General features: G+C 39.1%; 1 protein-coding gene across 6 annotated transcripts in view; it reads right to left on the reverse strand.

The window, feature by feature from the left end:
• Nucleotides 1–13,452, reverse strand: part of LOC149064563 (nephrin-like) — a 144,973-nt gene that overhangs the window by 51,052 nt on the left and 80,469 nt on the right. For 4 of the 6 annotated variants that reach the window (XM_089255448.1, XM_089255447.1, XM_089255444.1 and 1 more), the window contains 6 exons: nt 11,705–11,908; nt 9,537–9,836; nt 6,162–6,452; nt 4,873–5,160; nt 4,443–4,742; nt 1,962–2,090 (listed from right to left, as the gene is read on the reverse strand). In XM_089255448.1, the coding sequence (XP_089111574.1) occupies nt 1,962–2,090; nt 4,443–4,742; nt 4,873–5,160; nt 6,162–6,452; nt 9,537–9,836; nt 11,705–11,908 (1,512 nt within the window). The remainder of the gene's footprint in view (nt 1–1,961; nt 2,091–4,442; nt 4,743–4,872; nt 5,161–6,161; nt 6,453–9,536; nt 9,837–11,704; nt 11,909–13,452) is intronic. The other 2 variants (XM_089255446.1, XM_089255449.1) reach the window with 2 other exon arrangements.

The raw sequence follows: 13,452 nt of genomic DNA on the forward strand, positions 1-13,452 counted from the left end.
AATGAATGAGGATGAAATATATATTGCATTTTTATGGATAATCGCGATGTTATCAACGGAAAAATGTTTACCATCTACTCCAGGGCACCACGATCATTTATCCTAAGGGTGCGCAACCTCCGGCCCGCCAAAGGGTTCCGTTCAAAAGGTGTTCCGGAAGAATAATATCAATACATAGCTACCTAGACTGAACATATTTCCTTCATAAAAATACAGGAAATCGAGATCCATGCGGGATATTGACAATTATCACTAAAATACTGTCGAATGCAAGTAAAGTTGCCAATTATCACCAAAATATTGTCGAATGCAAGTAAAGTTGCCAATTACCAAAAAAATAAAAATTTTCAAAGGCAAGTAAAGTAGCCAATTATAGCCAAAAAAAATTGTCGAACTCAAAGACTATCGCTTAAATTGCTGAAGAAACGCTAATGGTGGAAAATATTGGTCATTGTGCAACAACAAGTAAAAATATAATTCACTGAAAAATTGACAAATATATGCGAGATTAGTATATTTATATGACTATAGATAATTATGATAGTCATATTATTATAAAATAATTTATTAGTCACGAAAATAATCTTAATTCCTGATTTCGAAAATTATCTAAGCCTCGTTGAAAATAAAGAGAAAGCTGGACATATATATATATACACACACACACACACATATAAAAAGTTGGGATAGCAACAATCAGGAGAATGCCCCGTAAAATACGGTCCATACAGTGACCCTACATAGTATACAAGTTTTTGGCCTCCGATCCACAAAAAAATAGCATATCTGGCCCCGCGGATCGAAAAGGGTGTGCACCCTTGACCTATCCCGTTTGATAGGAATAGATTGAACAATTTTGTCTCGGATCAAATTTTAAACGTTACGAAATGTGTTAGCGACTGTGAGATAGAAACAAGGCGAGATTTATGTGATGCAATCGAAGCATTTAGGACTGTACCTAATAAAAAAGAACGAAATGAGAGACATTGGTGTGAACTTCTTCCAGAAGTAGTATCTCCAAAGAGGAAATTGCCACCAAATGTGCCTGCACTAACATACATATCTGCCATAAGTAATGAATGAGAAGGATCAAGGCAAGATTATGACAGCACATACCTAATCTGATTGGATTAAATTCAATTGTTGCCAAAGCTGTTCCTAAAGCTGTTTTCTGCGGTTCCCAACTTCGAGGCACGAATGCGAGCCGATCTTCCGGTTAAAAGTCTCGCCGCAGAGAGCAACAGGCCTACAACGGTATATTTATTCATTCATTACACTTCACTCATTATGAGTTGAGAAAAAACTCATAGTTTAAAAAAATTGATTGTAGACGGCTCCACATAACAAGCATTACAAAGAAACAAACTTCCAGGAAGGTTCACCATAAGTAAATACACATTCCAACATGTACCAACTCGTTAGAAGTTCCGCAGAGAAATATGGACGAGGTGCATGTCTGGTTTAGTAGCAGTAGTTCTTGCAGTACATTCATTACCTTATATAGTTTCAGTTTTAGTTATTTCTCACAGTGGGCCAGGAAAAATACCCACGACTCTACATAATTTTCATTAGTATCGTGTCGATTAAACCCTCTAATCTGAAGAGGAATAATTATTGAGGAAGTAAGTACAAGCCAAAATGGCTGAAAAATCCATTACAATAAATAGCGAAGAGTTTCTCTGAATTCCCTTACTATCAAAGGCGGAAGAACATGTTCGTTTAGGGCTCAATAAACTTTAGTCTATTAGGCTTCTTAATTTGAATTACCCGAAGAGAAAAATCTATTTTCTGTACATACGAATGGTACGAGTTATTTTTTGCCAATGAAATTTTCCATAACGGAAGTCAAAACTTTCTGATTCGGTGATCGAAATCGACGCTACGGTCTTTTTCTACAAGCGTTTTTACTAAGCGGTAAAGAAATAAGGAACTATAACACTTCTCGGAATTTAATTAATTACCTTTAGGAGAATCTTTAGAACCTTGAACTCTAACGATTCCGACGATGAATACGGAAAGAATGACCAGCACGATGACTGAACCGATTAAGACACCTAAAAATGGGCTCACACTTCCCGGGTCATCTTCTGCTGCAAAACAAGAATCCATCAATTGATCGACAAACATGAACATCAAACTATTCAAAATTCACCAATAGGGAGGCACTACGAATTTAATAAATTATTCTTAATGAATGTAGAACTAAATAGAAAAATAAGATAAATGGCGAAGACTATACACAAACTCGCGAGAAATGATTTAATACGCCAGCGGTTCCCAAACACTTTTAATGGGAATCGTGGTGTCTGTCATGGACTCCATGTACAGGGTGTTTCAAAAAGAATCACCCATTTGAAATGCGTATATTACGGAATATATTGAACACATAGACACTTGAGATTAATTTTATATTACATGGCTAATCAAGTTTTTTTTACAAACCAAATTATAGGTGCTTAATATGTTCACCTTGGGATGCACGGCATATGTCTATACGGTAGTCAAATACGTTCAAAACTTTTGGAGCATGTTTGCATCCACTTTGCTGTTATGCGTATCTTCAGTTCGGCTAATGTAGCTGGAAGGGGAGGCACATATAAACGTAGTCTTTTATAAACCCCCACAAGAAGAAATCGCACACTGTGAGGTCTGGCGATCTTGGAGCGTCAGGTCCCGTATGGCCGATCCATCATTTAGGAATGCGAGTGTTAAAAATTCTCGAACGTCCAAGCTCCAGTGTGGTGGTGCCCAGTCCTGCTGGAAAATGAAATCATCTGAATCGGTTTCTAACTGTGGGAAAAGCCGATCTTGACAAACGCTGCAGTGGCGGCCGAAGGAAGAGCGTTAGCGCTATCTGTCGGCAACTGCGTGAAACTCGAGATTTCTATCTTTCTACTTATACATTATTCGATCAAAACGGATAATAATCTGAATAGTTATGATTTTTTTTAAATCGGATGATTCTTTTTGAAACACCCTGTATATCAATAGTAACTACAGCCATCTATACTGAGAATGTCCCCGAACAAAGGAGGGCATCCTAACCTCCTCCTAACCAGATTAGGGCCCGCTGCTCTGTCTCAAGGAATAGATATAAGCAGGTGGTTGAAGACCAGGGTCATGTGCTCGAAAAACGGCTTTCTATCTAATAATGCCATCTACTAGACTTTCTTGCTTTCTATTAAATCGAACACAACTCCGATCTATTGCCATGGGCAATTTAAACGGGCAATTCAGTTGTGCCGGAAGTAGAATGTGTGTACTTAAGTACACAGTCTGAGTGCGTATCTAGTGTTGTGTGTTAATTTTTTTGGTGCTGCTATCTATACAAGGATGACGTCACTCTCCGCTATCATACGAAGGTTTTTAACAACTGGCTGTTGCGAAGATATATTTTGGAAACAGAGTGTGAAGTTGTGAGCTTGGCCTGAGTCTGGTCCGGCCGTCCATGTACGGTCCCTTTCAGTGTATACGAGCTCCATGGAAAGATTGAGAGATTCGGTGCCTCTGTAGTCTAGTGCGTTCACCTGGAAAGTGAAAGGACGTGGGTTCGATTCCCCGCAGGGGCAGATGAATTTTCTCTCTTTCCAAAATACATATATCGTCGCAACAGCCAGTTGTTAAAAACCTTCGTATGGTAGCGGAGAGTGACGTCATCCTTGTGTAAGTCGCCATCTGGTGGCAGCGTCAGCAGTTGTGAGCTTGGCCTGAGTCTGGTCCGGCCGTCCATGTACGGTCCCTTTCAGTGTACACGAGCTCCAAGGACGATTGAGAGATTCGGTGCCTCTGTAGTCTAGGGCATTCACCCGGGAAGTGAAAGGACGTGGGTTCCATTCCCCACAGGGGCAGATGAATTTTCTCTCTTTCCAAAATATATCTTCGCAACAGCCAGTTGTTAAAAACCTTCGTCTGCTATCTATATTTCAAATTATGAGTGGATTGTAATAGTTGAATATTTATACCGTTGTGTGTAGGCCTGTTACTCTCTGTGGCGAAATTTTCAACTCAACGGGGAGATCGGCTCGCATCCGTGCCTCGAAGTTGGGAACCCCGAAAAGCAGCCTACCATCGCTGGTGCCAGTGCGGTTCGAACCCGGGGCGAGTCCATCACTATGACCACCCGAGCAAAAACGACGATTCATAGGCCTATCGGAAGATGTCATCAGAAGTACGGTTTTTGTCAAATCATGTGCACAATATTACTACCGCCGTCTGCCAACGTTGAAGCAGTGCTTTTGCACGTTAATTTGAACTTTTGCTTTTAAGTAATTTATTTATACTGCTTATTTTTTTAAACTTCGCATTGTTATTATTATTTTATAATTCTACAATTGGACCGTGGATCCCCAATCCCTGGGGGGGGGGGGGGCACCACTCCAATTGGGAACCGCTGATTTAAGCGACGTACGGCATATTAAATATAATAACACAGATCATCTTACCGGTTCTCCTTTCGGCAGGGGGCATCGTAGAAGCCATTAGAGCGACGGAGCTGCTTTTACCTTTGCCGTTCGACGCATACAGAACCAGCACGAATGCGGTGTTCGGAGGTAATCCGTCCACCCTGAACACGGGATGCTCGGTAGATGTGAGATTAGCAGACAAATGCTCTACAACGGAATTGTAGATTTCCAGGTGAAAAGACTGAGACAACCCCCCGTCGTAGCCTGGATCGCACTCGACTGCCAACGAATAGGACGTCTGATTTGTGACCGTGCAATCCCTCGGAGACTCTGGGGCTCCTGCAATTAAAAACACGAGACTGAAATCCAATATTTGAATCGATCGTTGCAGCTGGTCAAGTATAAAGTTGTTTTCTCATAGCCACGTATTTACTCCGAACTTGATAAGAATGGTTATACGTATACCAACCTGCCGGAATTATACGAGCTACGCAGGGTTGTTTCTGAGTGCCGATGCTGTTTTTCCCCCAGCAGAGTAACAGGCCGTATCCGGCCATCGTCCTCGGCATGTAGCTAAGAACACTTCTGGAACCTTCGCTCGCCCATTGCTCCAGAGGTATCGTCTCCAGCGAGTTGTTCAGAGACCAACGGAACGTCAGGTCGTCGGGATCCGCCTCCACCTCGCACGTAACGTTCACTATCTCTGTTCTTGCCACACCGTACGTCTTTGGCCGAGCTAATTTGCATACAGGTGCAACTAATAATGACGAGGGAAAAATACACTCTCATTAAAAGATAGTTTTACGAAGATTATGTATATAACACAAAAAAAAAAGTAAAATATTTTTCCATTTTATTTATTTTTCTTAAAGGGTGCAAGATCTTGGCATCCCATGCTTATCTATCGGAAAAATCACTTTAAAGAATTTAAGGAATATTTATATTTTTTTCTATTCACTTAAAGCTGGGTCCACACCTACAGCGCTGTTCCTCGGAAAACAGGTTTTTGAGCTGCGCCAGTGTAGTTGATGTGGACGGCGAACAGCGCAACATTGCGTATCCTCGCACTCGACGGAGTGCCTGGGAGAAGGGAGAGTTGGTATGCCAAAGAAATTGCCTCATATGTGTGCGCATTTTATTTGGGCAGCATTTTCTTCTTGTGACGTGTAACGCTACCTAGGGATCGGTGCTAGCCGCGCGCCTCCACATGGAACAAGCTTCTCGACCCCACTCTTTTTTTCCCGCTCATCGGAAGTAGACCCGGCTTTAAGGCATTCCGTTTGTTTGTAGCAACATGCCATTTGTAACACCACAGATCGCTTCATTTGGTTAAAAATGAATCCTTTGATATTTCCTAAAAAATAATAATAAACGAAATGAATAAATAAAAAATAAAAACGTAATGTATTTTATTTTTTCAGATTTTTTTTCCTCTCGGAAGTTGAAGTTTCAGGCTTAAGCAACACACGCGGAACATAAATACGGGGAGTGCTGTGATAAGAATGAACCCTTCCATTATCCTGTCGTTTTAGAAATTTTTGAATTTAAGCCCAAAAACCACATTACTGTCTAATGGCCCGAATATTTGCTAAGAAAAACCCGGATCGCGCCACAAGAGTAGTCGCTAATGGACGTTTCGAAATGATATATGACAACGAGGTTGGAAGATCGAGGCAGAGCGTCATTAGCATCTGGTCTGAAGCAACAGACTCGCTATTTCGTACAAGAGTATACAGTATACACGTGGATAATACTTGCATTGAACCATCAAGTAGAGGTAATCGCTGCTCCCTTGCCCCTTGGAGTTGGCGGCCAAACATTTGTACCTTCCTCTATGTTCTTTTCTTATCCTCTGGAGGACGAGCGTCTGATTGCTGATGATGAGACCGGCCGACTTGTTACTGGAAAGGAAATCGTTCTCGAACAGCCAAGTCACCTCATTCACCCAAGGGTTAGCTCTGATGTTGCATTCCAGGTAGACGTCACTGCCTTCTTTTATACCGTAATGGTTTATGTTCGCTCCAAGAGACAATGTCATGATCGGTGCATCTGACGGGGTAACACAACATGTTATGCAAAAGCAACGGATGATAAGAATAAATAGTAATAATCACAGTGATTTCTGACAATAATATCATCATTAAATAGCCCTTTAACTGTGTGAAGGATCCGAGGTGTACTTTAACACACACAAGAGACAAATTTCGCTTCTTTTTTTTTTTTTTTATCACACCAGTTTAGTGTTTCAATTTCTTCTTGAGGAAAGATAGATTGTGAGTGCAAGTATATAAAGATCGAGGCTTTACACTTTGGCTAACGAACTAGACTATTTTTTTTTCTTTAATCTTTTTAGCTAGGGAAGGAAGTTGAAAGTAAGGATGAATAAAACAGTAAGGGCTGAAACACACTACACTGACGTGATGTGTTTTCACGTCGTGTCAGATACGTCGTAAATTCTTATTCGTGGAAATTCTGTGACGTGGGAATTTCGCGTCACAGAATTTCAACGAATCAGAATTCACAACGTCTCTGACGAGACATGATAATCGCGTCACGTCAGTGTAGTGTTTGTTCGGCCTAGCACACGCCATCCATATAACATCTTAAGAACTTTAACCCCGTAAAGTTTAGGAACGAACTATCTCGTCCAAAACGGAAAAAGAAGAAATTAATTTCAGCTCCCTCTGTTTTTTACCTCTTTTCTCATCATCGCGAAGATTTATTGCAACCTTATTCAAGAAAGTTTTTTTTTTCTCCTCGTTCTTTCTGTACTCCTGTATTGTGATCCCCACCACATATAATGTGTTTTTCTACCATATACTATATATAAGAGAGAAAAAGAACATTTAGGAGAGGTGAGAAAGAGAAAGTGAGGGCGAAAGTGAGATCTATATATACGTACTGCAATAATCTTTTTATCAACTTCTATTTCTAACATGCGAACAAGAAAATCATTTTCCGGTGTTATCGCCGATACTTCAAATACAGATCATGTAAATGTGTTGTCACAATCCTGTCCGTAAAGGGGTATTGCTATATTTTTGTATTTTTGTAATTTTTTCTCTTTCTGACTGAATAATAAAGTGTTCCAGACTCTGCCACGAAACTGGGCTGGAAGATATCTCTGCAACGTGATGAGTCAGGCGGCAAAGTTCTGGCGTTCATCATAGCATGTGAAGGGGTTAAGGCATCGATATTCATCTCCAACAGATGATTGAGTATATTAAGATTTTTTTCCAACCTTTTTAACCCTTTATATCCAGACGGTACTTTTAACTACAAGGTTAGATAATTTGTTTTAAACTAATTGTTTCAAAAATATTGTTTTTTTTTGCCTCTAATTAGAACTATAGTTCGTTTCAGGTTAACTTTGCAGTGAAGGGGAAGCTACGAGAGAAGCGCATCACACGTTGCTATGACAACGAAAGCCTTTCAACCAATGTATCGATGCGCGGTCGCGATAAGATATGGCTGATTCTAGCCAATCTCACTGAGAAAAACCTTTTTTTTACGTATAATGGTAACCAAATATTTTTTCTAATTTAAAAATTTTAAACGGATAAAAATCGATTCAGAACAATATTTTTTCAGTATTTTTTTTCAATCATTCAAAAATTGAAATATTCGGCATAAATGATCATCGTACGCCTCTAATATATGGGAACTATATTTTGCAGCGAAGGAATACACTATCTACCTTTCTCTGCACTGCAAAGTTAACCTGAAACGGACTGTAAAATGACCTACCAAATAATTTCATTATTATTTGTATTCATAAATGTTTATCATTATCATCGCATTTATACTTTTATTTTTATTTATTAAAATTTTCTTCTTTTCTACTTTTCTTAATGTCGTTTCTTGATGTAAAGGGTTAAAAAAAATGAACAACTTCGTGAATTGCTGGGAACGGGAGAAAACGATAATTCAGTAGCTTGCGGAGGAATAAAAGGAGAAAAGTTTTCCAAACCTTGAGACACGGTCGAAATATAAATAAAAATTAATATTCCAAAACGACTACTAGATATTTTTCGAAAGAGTTCGTGAGTTTCAAGAGAGTCCTTATTCAATAAATCTTAAATTAAAGAAATTACAATTTTTTATCGGTTGGACATCCGCTGCTTTTTTCTTGAGTAAAAGTTATATAACTTCACTGCTTTATATATGAAGTTATATGGCTTTTCCTGGTTGTATCTGTTGTATGCAATGATTCCCATTCATTCCTCTGCTTAGTTTTCATTACTTACATGATTGAACAATTTTTTCCCACATGAATAGACAAATCAATATCATCTTCTTGAATGATAATAGTCTGTAAGGTCAGGTACATACTGGACCGATACGATAGACAACAATGCAACCTCGGCAAAGATTGGTTAAAAACCGGAAATTCAATTTTTTAACCAATCCGTGTCTAGATGAAGGTTGTATTGTTTATCATATCAATTCGGTGTGTATCCGGCCTAAAAGTGTTAAAGGACCCAGGGCAATATAGTAAGGGCTGTCTCATATCCCTTTGACGTTGCTCTTGCTGCCTTGGCTCATGAGCTGTGGTCTCGGATCAGTGCATGACGTCGTTGCGTCAATAGTTCCTAGCCCAAGCGCGACCTTGAAATACCAGGGTAGCCAATGGCAATTTACCGGTTGTGTCAGCCGGTACCGACACCAGCACTTCACGAGACAGCCCTTATTATATGGTCTGGTTTCAACCGCATTCAACCACGGCCGTCTCAAGAGCATCATGGGGGCCCCGAGCAAATAGATTTTTCTGAGGCCCCCCATATGACTGGAAATGCCTGCATACACCTATTCACGAACTTAACGTCGAAAATTTTAACCACATCTCATTATCATGAGACCTCTCTGCACACGGTCGTGCCCGTGTGGGTCCACACGTTAAGACGGCACTGCACACAACGCGACTTTATTCACGTGGGCGAATGAAATGGTCGAGTAAGATTATGTGCCCCCCCCCCCATCCCCATGAGTATTCAAATGCTTCATGAGATGGGCCATGTTTTTCATTCTTCTATCTTAATACTGCACCTTTAGGGCAGTTGGTGAACACCATAATGGGGAGTATTCAATTCGGAACAAGATTAATTGGACAAAAATAAATGATTTCTAACTCACAGTGCACTTTGATGATCCATTCGTCTTCGATGGCCGATTTAGGTAGCGACGGGTTTTCAGCCCTGCATGACAGAACTCTTCCGTTGTCTTCCCACTCGGCGTAGAACATAAACGCGCTGACAGTCAAGTTGCCACCATCGGACACAGTCTCCGTGACGCCAGAGGCGATCTTCTTGCCATCTTTCAACCACGATAAAATGGCTCTCGGCCTGGAACCAGTAGTTTCGCAAACCAGCTGCTCTTTCTGGCCACTCGCCAGAGGGTGTCTCGGGGCGGCGATCTTCACCTCGAGAGGTCGCACTACGACATAAAAATAACTAAGTTTAAAAACATTTCTTTCACTTCGATTCACAATAAATATATGTATACTTTTATCAAATATCATCTCTTTAATCAAGTGCCATAACGCATCTTGTGTGTGTGCGTTACGCTATTTACATTTATAACCCTATCATCGGCAAGCATTGAAATATCCAGAGAAAATTATTTCGCGGAGTTGAATCAAGCAAAAGTCAATATATTAAAACAAATGTGAGATGTTGCACTACGGGATAGATTCATACAGATTTGAATAGTATAAGAATGCCATTTATTGTTTGCCAACTTGATTTTTATCATTGGTGAAGAATGTACAACATTATTTCTCCTCCGCATATGATTTTTCACTCCTAAAATGGACGATCGATGGTTAACGACCGTCATTGCTTGTCTTGTCAACAAATAGGAGAAGTGTTACTTTTTAGCCGTTCTGCTGGTGATTGTGGAAATTTTATGAAAAGCTCTCAAGTAAAACTTGAATGATTAGGAGTCGCTTAGAAGAATCAACGCCGAAACGAGCTTAAAATATACATTGACTTTACTAAAGAAATCTGAGGAACTCGTGTTGCTTGAGAGCAGAAACAATGTCCAATAAAGGGTTAATATTCGCGTATGCAATATTTCTTCTCGCCATGTAATGCGTCGGGCAATTGTAACTTTTCTGGAAAGACAGAAAAAAAAAAACAACCCAGCAATATACAATCAACGTACATTTTTACGAACTCGAGCAGAATGTAAGTAGTAACTTAAAGTAACTAACTGATAAATAGTTTACAGCTGTAAACAGCTCAAACCAGACGAACCACAGCCATCTCGTGTATTAAATTGCTGAACTGAGCCAAATTCAGATTTGTATTGATGTCCTCTCTTTTAATTTTTTACTACTATTTCTCCTCATCCTTCAGTTGAGATTTAAAACAAAACAATTAATGAAAAAAATTTACGGCATGTTTTTTTTTTACCTGCTCATATCTATAGAAATAACATTCAAATTAAAAAACAAATTAAATTTGATTTTCCTTAAAAATAGATGATTTAAAAATTTTAAATCTCTGATATAAATGCTAAAATGATTGAATTTTTTTGTTTTGCAAATTAAGTTAGTACCTCATACCGTCTGGAAAAGAAAATCAAGTGATTAACGAAAAGTATTTTTCTTTTTATTAATTAATAAAATTGATGCTCCCAATTGAGAACATACGCCGTTAATATATAACTCTATAAAAGAAACCCGTAAGAAAAACTCTATCAAAGTCGATCGTTGGAGAGAAGTTGGTTTAATCTGAATTACAGCTAAAACACAAAATTTGTTTCTACTGATTCTTTCTTGGTTCATTCCGAATTACTCAGGTATCTTGGTCGATGACGATAGCGATATTTCATGGGTAGAGATGGGTCATTTGCATGGCATATCAGCAGAACCGTCAAGTATGCATTGGCATTTTTGTCAAGGGAAATTTATCCTTGTATTTGATTGAGAGTGCACAAGTCAAACAGTGCTCCACTGAACTAACGGACAACGCCTTTCCCAACTCTTCTCTAATTTTTTGAATTGAAATATCTCCTCGAATATTGTACTTAGAAACGTGGATTTTTTTTGGTATTAGGAGAGACAGGGAAACAACTTTCTAATTGGGTTTTTCGGAACAGAGTGTTCATATAAAACATTTTTATTTTCGTAACTATTCAACCCTTTGCAACATGAATGACATAGCTCAAATTCCTGACCACACATTTATATCCCGCATGAATGGCTTCAATATCTGCCACCGTTTTCTTGCTATGCCATTTTGAAAACCGTCAGTCGATTGTGTGACTCTATATGTATATGGATTTTTTACTATACTTACGATTGAGATCGAGCATGACCGCCGAAGACTTGGGCTTAGTGAGATTCGTGTTGGTAGCCTGGCACGTGAACTCCGCCAGTAAATCGGACCGCTGTAGTTCCAACAGCAGCAGCTCGTTCCGGACGAAACCCTGAGGAGTGACGTTGAAGGTTTCGTCCAGAAGCGTTGAACCACGCCACCACGTCACTTCTGGGGATGGATCGCCTATAAGAGAGAGACATGAAACATTTTGATGGTGAAAATCGCGTTAAAAAAACTAAAGTAACAACCAAAATAATTATGTGTATTGATTGTCCAATTTGACGAACTCAGAAGCTGTAAGTAACAAATTCCGATTGCCTTGAAAACACTGCATTGCATTTCCTAGTAAAGGGAATGGAATTTATGTAATTTTCTTTATGACCTAAACCAGTGTTATCTCAACAGCAGCACTCGCAACCCAATTTTGGTTCGCACCATGCTTTAATTTTCACGCCTTGCTTAAAAACGGATATTTCCGTATTGTGTTGTTGAATTTTAACTGCTTTACATACAAGATGTTACGGATTTTGACAACAAATTAGGACAATGTGCAGTTGAACTAGCATGGATAAATCTCAAAAACTGGTATAATTTTTACAACGTATAGAGAACGCAGGGAAAACAGATGAGAGTTGGTTTCCCATTCTTTACCCTTTTTCCAGTCATCCTATTCTTATATATGAATTTTTTATACTGTATGTTTTCTACTCGTCAAACCGCAACGAGGGAGAGAAGAGAAAAAGTTATTACCAAGCTAAATGAAAAGGAGGGGGAAAAACAACTTTCGTTAGCATGGTTAATGAAAAATGAGCTCGAAAGAATGTACGTCTACCATATACATAAGGACGAGATATCTCGTACCTGTACGTTAAGGGGTTAAATACAAATACAAATACAACGCCACAAATTGATTAGCTACATGCACATATTTAGCTGAGGATATATAGAAGCGCATGCTTCTTTTCTCTTAGGCTGGTCGTTCACTGGAAGCTGCTACGTGCGATAACATGTCACTTTCATGTACGTAAGACTACTATAGTAATTCTTTATTAATCCTTTGCGCGACAAATGGAGGAGAAACTGCCAGACTAGTTGCCGCGTAATAAGCGAGTTTCTCGGTAAAATAACGGCATCTTTCATTGCCAGATAAACGGGGTTTAGAAGGGATAGGGTTTCTTTTTTGTACCAACAGAATGTACAGGGTGGGTGAAAAATCCTGGACACATTTGAAAAACTAATAATAAATCAATCAATAGGCATAAAAAGGTGCGGTTTGACAGTACGGTACAGTCAGACCCGCTTATAACAAGAATATGGATTTAACGAGCAAATGAATGTACTTTATTCGGTACAATGCTAGTTGAATAACAATTCTGTCACTTTTAGTGGGCAAATTTTCACTGCAACTCGGATTTAGCTAGGAATTTTAAAAAAAACTTGAAAGAAAAAAAAATAAACATATGTAGGTGCAAATAGAAGCACAAAACCGCGTTTGAGTTTCTTTTCCCTTTCTCATATTATAGAGATAATACAATTTATGAAAGATGTACACTGCTCAAAACAATTAGGAGAGCAAGCAAAAAAGTGAAGAAAACCGTGCTAGACAGCCACGTATTGGCATACAATGGATAGTACACGCGTATCAATGCGCAATACAGAAAAAAGACGTAAAAGAATTTGGAATTAAGCTTTAATTCTTTGAAAATATGGAAAAAACATGAAAAGAT

This window comes from Pholcus phalangioides, unplaced genomic scaffold (assembly GCF_987345545.1).
Source record: "Pholcus phalangioides strain wild (caught in Gottingen) unplaced genomic scaffold, Ppha-v1.0 ptg000042l_1, whole genome shotgun sequence".
NCBI lineage: Eukaryota > Metazoa > Arthropoda > Arachnida > Araneae > Pholcidae > Pholcus > Pholcus phalangioides.